The following is an 11,625-nucleotide window of genomic DNA, read 5'->3' on the forward strand; positions in this document are numbered from 1 at the left end:
CACACACACACACACACACACACACACACACACACACACACACACACACACACACACACACACACATTCCAATCCTGAGTAGTGACCCCCAGAACACTCTTCACAGACACAGATCTGAGGAAGAATATATAATTAAATATCTGTTCTCTAACTCATGTGATGTTTCTATGTAATAGGTCAATCCCAAACTTTTATCCTATAGAATGGTTGAGATGTAACTTGTAGACTTTAAGACAATGTCTTTCATGCGACCATACTGTCGGCAACCTTCACAACACACATTACATGACATCCAGAATGTCTTTATTATTACTACACTGTTGCTCATAAAGTTGTAATAACATATTTTTTACCTCTTTCCATGAAATGATTGTGACAATTTGATTTATTTCATTTCACCTGGGTAATTGGGACACATAATGTAATCATTGCACCTGGTCAAAAGTGATTATTGATGCATTTAAATAGGAATAAACTGAGGATTGTGTCTGAAAACAAAATTATTCCAACTTTATGGGCAACAGTGTAATATAGTCAAAGAACTGCTGCATAATCCACATTTATAGACTATCTTTAGGAAATGTTTATTATGTTGTTTGATCAGTTAACCACTTGCATTATGATTCATTTCAGGTTTTGAAGGCTCTAATTCGAAATCCACATTTGTATTATTCCTGTCTGTCATTATTAGTGCCATTAGGTTTATATGTTATTTCATAAAAAATGTTATGGTCATGGTGGAAGAAGGATGTGCAAGATATAGGTAAACTCTAGATAGAGTTGAAATAAAGGACAAGACAGGTAACGCCCCTGAAATGTGCGCCAGCTCCTTAATTCACACCTTGCCCTAACTCCCAGCTTTTAGCCACGGCTGTTTTTGACAACTTTAGAGTCATCTGTTAAACGCCAGTCTCCTCTAAAGTTATCCAGCAAAAAGTTAAATGCATTAGAGTTTATTTTGTATTAACCTGCAAGAGACGCCGGCAGATAACCCCGGGCTCTCCAGCCCTGGACCCCATCCTCGACTCCTCATACCCATGTTCTCTCTGCTGGTATTTCAATTTATTTCAAACTATCCATCTGTTTGGTTGTGCTACACGTGGGTTCTTCACACCCCGTTACAGAGGTAGTAATGAAGCAATGAATAAATTCATTGTTGTCCTCCCTGAGGACTGGTGCCCCCTTTCAAAGAGAACAAATTGTAAATTGTGGTGTTCATGCTACACCAACTACTGACAGAGGGTTATGGAAAAGATTTGACCACCTGAGATTAGAGGTTGTTCTTACACCTGCCCTATGCCTCTTGAATAGCTTAAAAGGTAATGAAAGAATTTGTGGGAAAAAGGACACACTGGTTTGAGGTTGCCCTCACTACAGCTAAGAGGGTCATATTGAAACACGGGATGGGGCAGAATAACCCCACCTACTCTGAGTGGTTCATAACCTAATCAGAAAGTGCCTCCTATGAGTTGTTGATTTACAAAATAAATGGGGGCCTGCAAATTTACACAGAATTATGGGATCCCTTTTTAACACAGATTGTTTTTTTGTTGGGGGACCTGCCTGTGGTGGCGTGGTGAATTTCGATGATTCACCATAAAAATTTAACACTTAACACATTGTTTCTTATTGCCCCTTTGTGGCAATAAGAAATGTCTTGTTTTACACTTTGATACTTAGTCAGGAAATGCTGAAGAGTTTGATGATGCCTCATACTGAAAACTGAGTTTTTGTGCAATGGCCTGCCTGTTGTGACGTGGCGAATTTTGATGATTCACCATGAAAAATCAACTCCCTATAACTCCAGCATGCATTGTCCACACTGCTGGTTTCTCCTTTGTTCTTCTCACAGACTTAGTTGTTCCACGCTAACTCTGCTGTGGCTCCTGTTGTTTGTAAAATCGGCTGGCTGACCTCGTAGTGTAGCCACTGATTCTGAGGTAAACTTGGTTCACTCTTGGTTAATCCGAAGCAGGTCACCGCTGTTGAGGAGAACAGTGTTGCCGTTTGCTGTGATCAGGCCTGTCGAGCTGTTGTTTCAGGTAGCAGCATGCTGACCAGGTGCTGGGAGCCTTGTTGCTCCTTGAGGAGCCGATAGGGAAAGATGTTGTTTCTGTGGAACCCAGGGAGAGAAGAGAGTGCTGTGGTTCCTGAGCAAGCCAGAAAGAAAAGAGAGGAGAAGACAAAACCATCTGCTGGCAACACCTTGGGTGGGATCACACACTGACCACCACTCAGTGGTCAGTAAGGTCCCTGGGGGAGCATCGCCCCCAAATGTGAAAAGTGAGGAGTTGTGGAGAAGTGAGTTATTTTTGTCTGTGGAACGAAATAACATGGTGTTTCAACCATCTTGAGTATAGTGAATCCCAACACTGAGAGTAAGATGAGAAGATTCATATGATACAATAAACTTTTCTGTCCCCATGGGGGAATTTGCCTTTGATGCATGTGCCACACATGTCTCCAGCAGGGCAGCTCCACCAGGGCAGCTCTAGCAGTGTGTCCTGAATTGATATGGAGCTTAACTCAGGACATGGTTAGCCTAGCTTAGCTTAAAAACTGAATAAACCCTGAAACTGACTATGTCCAATGTTAAAAAACATGCCTAAAAACTGTTATGTTTACACTATTTATCTCACACTGCTGACCTTTACTGACAACAACAATTTATCTGCCAAAATAGTATTAAGAAGAACAGACTGGGTCAAAGATGAGCTGTAAAAAAATACAGCTTGTCTTTAATGGCTTAAAGTAAAAGGTAATCTGAGAATCCGTACTGGTTTGTATAGAGGTCTTTTCAAGGAGGGGTAGGGCTGCTGAGATGCTAATGTATACCATATTGATCAATATCTGCAGGCTGTCCACACCCTTTCTATTTTCTCTCCTTTCATTCCAGCCCATCCTTTGCTGAAGGACCATATCTGTGAAAATTTCAATGTGAAGGGGAGGAAGAATTGCAACCAGTGAGTCAAGTGACATGTATGGGACCCCAGGGAAAAAAACAGACTAATTTTCGTCTGGAAGGAAAACAAATCAATAAAAAGCCAGTCAGGAGAAACTGTGAGGGATGCTATATGGCTGTGGCAGTGGGGTGGTGTTGGTGATGGGGGACCTTGACAAGAGTAATACAGGACTTTCAGGTGATGCTGGAGGAAATCATTCAACTGTCTGCGCCTTAGTAATGCTTTCATGATTTCTTTTGTTAGTGGAGCACTGCATGAGTTGAGTCTAGTCCTTCATAATTAAACACATTCAGTAGTCTACACTAGTCAACACAAACCAGTAAACCCACCATAAGGACAGCCAGCTAGAAAGGTGGGGCATTTAACAGTCCATACGGTAAATGTGAAAAACTGCAGTTATCTTTGAGATCATTTTTGAAAAAAAAAAATCTGACCATGATCGAAATGTTGTCTAAACAACGGATCTTTGTCAGGTCTAAAGTGAGACAAATGACCAGCTTTTGACCTGACAAAGATCTGACCAGGATCAAACTACATCTGTGATTTTTGACCTGATGGAAATTGTCGTTTTTTCATTTGTGACACAATGAAGCCCTATTTTTTTCTTTTTAAATAACTTGTGATTTGGAATCAGTGTGCAGGTGTTACTCTTTTCATTGATTCTTATTTGTACATAACTTTAACTAAACATCAAACAAAATGATGGTGGCTTAGAAAAAACTCAAAAATCAAGGAAAGCAGGAAAAAAGAGATGCGGAGAAAGCATCTTCTTCTATCCTGTTCTCCATAGTGTTCAAAATCATTCGGCTAAACTCACAGAACTCAGCAAGCATATTATTGTATTACAGCACTGATTAATGTCCAGAGGTGTTTTTGCGCAACATTGTGATGTCAAAGTGAAATTGACCTTTGACCTTTTGGATATAAAAGTCATCATTTCATTTTATCCTTAGAGACATTTGAGTTAAATTGTGTAACTATTAGTGTATGAATTTACAAGTTATGGCTGAAAACGTGTTTTGTGAGGTCATCCTTGACTTTTGACCTTTGACCACAAAAATCGAATTATTTCATCCTTGAGTCCAAGTGAATGTTTGTGCCAGATGTAATGAAGTCCCTGCTAGGTTCCTGATATATTGCATTCACAACAATGTGAGGACTTTTGACCTTTGACCACCAAAAACTAATCCGTTCATCCTTGAGTTCAAGTGAATCTTTGTGCCAAATTTGAAGAAATTCCCTCAAAGCATTACTGAGGTATTACGTTCACAAGAATGGGACGGACAAAAGGACAACCTGAAACCATAATGCCTCTGGCCTTGACTGTCGCTGACGCGAAGGCATAAAAATTGTATAGTTGTTTGGTAAATTCCCAAGTGACATAAAGACTGAGCTCCATTTGCCTTTGTGTAGCACTGTAGCAACTGTTTAAAATCCAAAGCTAGCTTGAAAATATATGCTATGTGCATTGACTCTGCAATGTTCACCAAAAGGTCTAGTCAGAGACCAGACCTTAATCTGGTAGAGATGCTGTGGAATGACCTGAAGAGATACACTTACTATAACAAATACTTTGCCTCAGAGAATATGTGAGAGTGACAGAAGTTTCCCTTTGCACAAATATGCAAAAATAAACACTCTTTTTTATGCTTGACAGTATTTCTCTCTATTGTCAAAATTACATGAAATTACACGTTGAATCTTTTTCCAGCAATGACATAACCCAAATGTCCTTTTTAGGCTGGACCACAGCAGCAGGGTCAGCTCTATAAGCGACTGACTGACCGACCATAGTTCCACCATTGTTCAGCTGAATGCCACGTGACCAAATTTGACTTTCCCCATTTGCTGTTGCTCTTTAAGATATATTCAATTTGGGGGTTGTTTACAGCTGCAGTGCAGTGCAAATATTGGGAAATTCGGCTCTAATAAAACTGTTCCAGCCTTATACTAGGTTTTGACCTATTTTTGTTTGAATTGCTGTGCTGCACATTTCTCCTCCTGCAGGCCCGAATCATCTTTCCAGTGCACCATTGAACACACCTCCAAACCGTGCCAGTCTGGACCTGGCACTAGAGGCTTGAACAAAATATGGTGATGGGACAAATAGATGATAGCAACAAAACAAACATTTGGACCCACTTCAAATATCAGGTTGTCAAGAGAAAAAGTAAGGGTGTAGTATTGTTGGGAGCAAAGCCCTGTGGCAACAGCATTGCAGGGAAGAATGGCACAAACCTTAGGAAACTGTAAGGTTGGCAAAGGGTCTTAGACAAATACACTCGGACTGTGTAACTGGGTTTTGTTTCAGTCTTTGTGGCTAAGAACTGACATTACTGTGTAGCAAAATGCACAGTGCAGACTTGGCCTAAAAAAACAAGACTAGGTCAAAACCTAGTATGTGGCTGTACCACCTATGGTCAAATCCTGCTTTTATAACTGTGCCGTCCTCTGACAAAAAACACCAAATATACATGAATGAAATACAAAGACTGAGCTGTGATTTCAGTTGTATTTACTGTAAAATTATCAATCAGAAAGAAAGTAAGAAGAGACAGACTCTTTCTTTTTTGGCTGGACCGCAACAGCAGGGCAAGCCCTATAATCCCAAATGTCTGTTACTGACTGACTGATGGTACTTCTACCACTTCTCAGCGGAGTGCCGAACCACAATCTACTGAGCCGCTCTGGTTTCCCATCTGCAGGGAAGCGGAGGAGCAACTCAAATACAATGGAGGCGAGACCAGTGTAAACTATTTCGTGGAGATGGTGTTAGTGTGGTTCTGTCAATATATATATATGTGTGTGTGTGTGTGTGTGTGTGTGTGTGTGTGTGTGTGTGTGTGTGTGTGTGTGTGTGTGTGTGTTTGAGTGTAGCAGTAGAGCCGCCAAACACAGCCTCCAGGAAGTTATTTTTACCTGATTGACACTCTTATTTTGAATATCAATATTATCAAAAAAGTAAGATGGCATTTGTGTGTGTCTGTTAATGTTCGTGTGTGTATTGTTGTGTGTGGCAGTAGAGCTGTCTACCATAGAGCCTCCAAAAAGCTTGTGTTAACACGTTGAGACACTTATACAGTTAATTTCCATATGGTGGTGATGGTATTCAAACAGCCTTTTAAAGTTGTCAGAACCGGCCAAAATGGCCTCTCAATAATGTTTTTAACTGTGGTGACTGTGGCCACCAGGAGGAGGAGGGAAAAAAGCACACACAATCCCCTCTGTCTCCCTAGGCATACAACAGCTTTTAAAATCAAACTTGTGTTTGAAAATCAGATATCAGTGGCGTCGAGTGGCGCAGTGGGTTGAACAGGCGCCCCATATGTAGAGGCTACAATCCTCGCTGCAGTCGGCCCCGGTTCAAATCCCGCATCGGACGGCCCTTTACTGCATGTCATTCCCCCTCTCTCTGCCTCCCCATTTCCTGTCTCTCTATACTGTGTTATCATAAAGGCATAAAAAGCCCCAAAAATATACTATAAAAAGAAAATCAGATACCGGAGGGAAAACTACAAGTCCTATTAAAAAGATCACCTCACCATGGCTGTCCCAAGGCTTCAATAAAGAGATTGATATCTTATATGTGTACCTACAGTTTCTGTATTTTATTGCAGTTTTAAAACTCCCCTCAACTTTGTTATGAGCCAGAGCTTCAGAGCTCAGTTTAACATGGGCATCTATGGGAACTTTGGACAACTCTCTCTGCACTTTGGGAGATTTCCTCAAAAATTGTAAAAGATATCAGAATTAGACCAAAACTGGGTGATACAGGAGAAAAATCTCTACAGTTTTGATATAAATATTGTCAAAGAAGGTTGGAAATTGTGGGATTTAAAAGATTTTGTCAGTGTTTTTTTTTTGTCAGTTTAATCACTGTGGAAGATGTAGTGTATATTACATTATACAGAGGTGTGGGTTCCTCAGTAGTAGACAAATTTGTTCTGTTTCATAGAAAGTGTCTACCTAAGCACAGAGACTTAGAAAAATTGAATAGTGAGCCTCAAAGTGATGCGAGTACCCTCCATCTCTCCCATTGAGTGCAATACAAATTCAGGAGCTGATTTCCCAAGAAAAGCAGAAGTGACCCTTTTATGGAACTTGTTCCTGTGTCCACAGTTTTGGCTCTAGAAACACCAAAGCCTCATATTCAGTGCACAAACGTCTTGTGCCAGCCTTGGTCCACTCATGGTTCTGATAGGAGTTACTGATTTTTCAGAAATAGCTGTTGTTTGTGAGGCTCATTGAGCTCTGTCTTCCAGCTAGACACAGCTGTTCGAAACAGCTCGTTAAGAGACTCATTGATCTCTGTGATGTTTATAAACACAAACACACACACACACACACACACACACACACACACACACTACTAACGCAGTATGCGGGGATAAATGGACAAAGCTGATTTTTATTGGCTAATTAGACTCATTAACTCTTACCCTTATGACTCTCAAGTATGAAAGCATATTTTAGGCAAATCAGCACTGTCTATGTGTGTGTGCATTCATGTCTTTCTATGATTTTGAAGACAATTTTTTTAAGAACCCATTTTTGTACACATATATGTACACACATATATTAACAGACACACAAACTATCTCCAGCTTTGGATATTCAGCTTATAAAAAATCATTTTGGCATCTAATTTTTCAAAGCACTGTACTTCAATTAATATGAGCTGCTTTTCAAACCATTCTAGCATTATGGTGAGGTGATCTTTTCCATAGAACTTGAGGTTTTCCCTCCGACATCTGATTTTCAAACAAGTTTCATCTTAAAAGCTGTTGTCTGCCTAGGTGTGCTTTTTCCCCTCCTCCTCCTGGTGGCAACCAGTGTCTCAGTTTTTAGAGTATTTGCTTAAGAGTTAGACATATTTTTCTTGAAAATAGTTAAAAGTTACAATCTTGAGGTGACTCAGATGATTTACTGGCCCCTCTGAAGAAGATCCTCGACACGTGTGCCAGCTCTCAGGGAATTAAACATTTGTGATCAATTCACACATTACTTATCGGCTCTTAGCAACCACTCTTGGCCATAGCTTTTAGCCATGGCTCTTAGCCATTTTGCACTTTCTCCTTTTTTGTTTGTCTGCGTCCTTTGTTCTTTCTTTGCCATGTGCTCCAAGTAACATTCTTTTTGTCTACATGTGCGACCTTTTATTTTTATAAGCCAAGTCAAAACCAACTGAACCAAAATAGCAGAAGTGCCTCATAGTAATTTTGTAACTTTTAATTATCATCACATTTTCCTTTTTGAAGATTTTTGACAGTAATCTGATCAACGCCAGTCTCCTCTAAGGTTATCCAGCCAAAGTTAGAGTTTATTTTGCATCAATCTGCAGGAGACGCTGGCAGATAACACATCTGCCCACGACCACCTGCATCCAGCTACAGCGCAACTCACATTAGACCGGTCTTAACATTCTGCTCATGACCTGGTTGATGAAGTATAATAATATTTAATCATCAAATCTATATGTAGACATAATGATCATTAGTTGTACAGCCATAGTGTATAGCCATAACATATTCTCTTCCAATATTGCCAACTCATTATTATTTTGATCTTGATGATTATTACACATTGCACTTACTCTGTAGATAGTAGTCTAGTTAATAAACGTCCTGTTGTGTTTTGAAGTAGAGACTGGTGATCCATTGAATCAAGAAGTCACAGATTTTGATATGAGATTGATCACATTTGTCAATGAAATCATTCATTGTTGTTCTCCCCGAGGACTGGTGCCCCCTTATCAACAACAGCAAATTTGAAATTGTGGTAATCATGCTAAACTGATAGTGGGGTGAAACTCTGACAGCCTGGAAGAGATGTTAATACCCAGAATTCTACTACTACCAAAGGTGAGAGGTGAAAAAATGGTCTTGGCTTGCTGGTATATTTGCTGTTCTAAACCCCTGTGTCTGACTCCAAATCACCTATAGGTTGAAATATTTTGTTTACTTTCTAACATAAACATATAACAGACTCCTATGGTGAGGTAAAATCCTGAATGATTACCCACAGTCCAAAAATAAGCAGGAAAGGCCACTGTAATGCCCTAACTGTAATGTTGAGTTTCACACTCAGGTCACTTGATTATAACTGAGATATCTCCATGACAACTGAACAAAGACTAAGAGACATAGTTTCTGCAGATTAAGCTAGTTGTCATGGTTTGCTATGGCAGACACCTTTATTAGTTTTGTTTGGACTTTCTCACTTCCTGTTTTATTTTGTAATTGGTTTCCTTGTGTGTCTCAGTGTTTTTGCTTCCGGTCTTGGTCCTGTTTCTGTGTGGTGATTGTCTGCCCTGCCCTAATGTGTTTCACCTGTGTTCAATCACCCTTGCCTCCCTTGTCTATATAGTCTTTGTGCTTCCATTTGTCTCTGTTGTCTCGCTGTCGATTTCTGGGTTTGTCCTCGTTGGTTCACGTGCCTGTTCATGTCTGGTTGGTCAAAAAAAGCTGTTCATGTGTGGTTGTCCTCAGTCTGTTAATGTTACCTGTTCCTGTCTCCTGTTTTGAGTTCATGTGTTTACCTGTTTTTCCCCTTTGTTTCCCTGTGCTTCACCAGTGTTGTGTGTAAGCTTCTTGTTTAATAAACCTTTCTGCACCATCTCCCATGTGTTGGCTGCATTTGGGTCCAACCAAACCCCTCAAACCCTGTGACAGTTGTGACACTAGTTAGTAAGTGAGTTAAGATTTTTCTTTTATCTACTGTTTCTAAGATCATGACTGAACTTTATCCTATTGAATAGTGAATCTCCGGTTCTACCACAGAGGTGGTAGGTCATTAGGCAATAGCTACTCTCAGACCTAAAGAGCTGCTTTTGTTTCATGTTTCATGCATCTACTCACCATCACTGTTGATACACTGCACTTGAGGGATCTGGGTTCCTGGTCCACACTCCTTTTCATTATCAGGGATACATGCCTCAAGTTTAATCACCAGCCAGTCATAGCAGCTGGGGTCTTCACACGGTATTGCTTCCACCAGGTGGGGGCAGTTCCCCGTCCAGCCCATTAGCTCATTGAAAATGTTCCTCTTCCTCAGTTTGAAGCCTGACAGAGAACAAGAGAAACCAAATGAAGTAACTGAACAAAAACATACCCACACTAATTAACCACAGCACCCCCTCTGTGATCTGATGAGCAAAAACGTATGTATCTATTGTGAAACTGTAAGCACATTAATTTCTCTCCATGGTCACAATGTGCCTATCGTGATAATTGTGATATTACATTTAACATGACATTAAATGCGTGACCTTAACGTGTTCATTAAGCATGAAGTTGACAGGAATGTAAAAAGTCATTATAGTTCTTAGAATTTTTGTCATTACAAAAGCTTTTATCCAAAGTGACTAATGCATGGAGGAATCCATTAATTCACCTGGGGTTTGTTCTCTTGTATGTGTAATTTCTTCAGCTCAAGGGCATGAGATTCCATGACCTAGGTCCTGAGAAAGTGGTGTGTGTGTGGTGGGGGTGGGGGTGGGGTGGGCCTAGCCAAGGTCACTCACCCCTTAATCCATACTCCTGCTCAAGCCAGATAAGGCAGTGCCTGAAGCAATCAGTTGGAGTTGGCAGAATTTCCCCTTTTCTATTACATTTTTTTTCTCTTTTCCCCTCAAAAAAAGCAGCTCAACAGAACATATACCACCTTGTGTGATATATGTGTGGTATAAAGAGGTTTTATCTGAGAGGGGGGAGGGTTTGTATGAAAAAAAATTGATTTAGCTTGCAGGGAATTCAATTCTATCAGGTATTACTCATTTACTCTCTGTAGGGTGTATTATGAATGGTATGAGTGCAAGATAGCATTACAGCAGGGGTGGAATGAGCTGGAAAGGCGTTCCAGCACCTTTGATTATTAAGTAAATAAATCTGATTGGCAGAGTCATATATAATAATGTCAATGTCATTGTTGCAGAGGAAATCATGCCGCACTTATCCAGGAACACATAAAGTTCAGCTCTAATTAGAATTATTAGATGACAGGCAGAATCATTTTGACCAGCATGGAGACATGCACTTCTGGTGTGAGCTGGGCTATTGCTTGCATGACAGTCAAACTGCCTATCAGGTATACTGTACAAAAATCAATTTTTTTGTGTGCTTCTTTACTGGCCCTCTCTGTGTACCCATCATTCAGGGTGCGAATGAGCTGCATGTGTGTGCTGAGCACTTACTAATCATAACCAACTTCCAACTTTATGCACAGTCAATGGTTGGTTTACTCTACAGTGAACAGTAAAATGACATTTAGGACACTTATACTAATTATCGGGAATTTGCGTTGCATTGTTTCTTTTTCAAAGTCATCACTGACAGACAATGTTTTCCATCTATATGCAAATAATGCAACAATTTCATGATGGGTGTAGCGGACACTGGTGGACGCCAGTGACCAGACACCAGGTTTATGGTAAGGACACTGGGGTGCTCTGGAGGATATGGGGAGCCTCCCATGTCCACTTTCCCATCATCAAACCATCACATGGATAGAAAACAGGGACGAAATGAGTTCCCCTCACCAATAGACTAGCTTTTGAAGATACCATCGGAATTTATGGCTAGCTCATCGAACTCATTCTGAACCAACACTCCTGCACCAAATGGGAGACAAACACAACTCTCCCCCACAGACTGACAATGAATTC

At 40.4% G+C, this 11,625-nt stretch overlaps 1 protein-coding gene across 1 annotated transcript in view; it reads right to left on the minus strand.

Moving 5' to 3' along the window:
- The window catches only part of thsd7aa (thrombospondin, type I, domain containing 7Aa), a 199,347-nt gene that overhangs the window by 82,534 nt on the left and 105,188 nt on the right, over positions 1–11,625 (minus strand). Inside the window, exon 6 of the mRNA XM_023428180.1 lies at positions 9,821–10,024. Coding sequence (XP_023283948.1) covers positions 9,821–10,024 — 204 coding nt within the window. The remainder of the gene's footprint in view (positions 1–9,820; positions 10,025–11,625) is intronic.

Source organism: Seriola lalandi, unplaced genomic scaffold (assembly GCF_002814215.2).
Source record: "Seriola lalandi dorsalis isolate HSWRI2012SDOR001 ecotype SW California unplaced genomic scaffold, Sedor1 jcf7180002054868, whole genome shotgun sequence".
NCBI classification, from domain to species: Eukaryota; Metazoa; Chordata; class Actinopteri; order Carangiformes; family Carangidae; genus Seriola; species Seriola lalandi.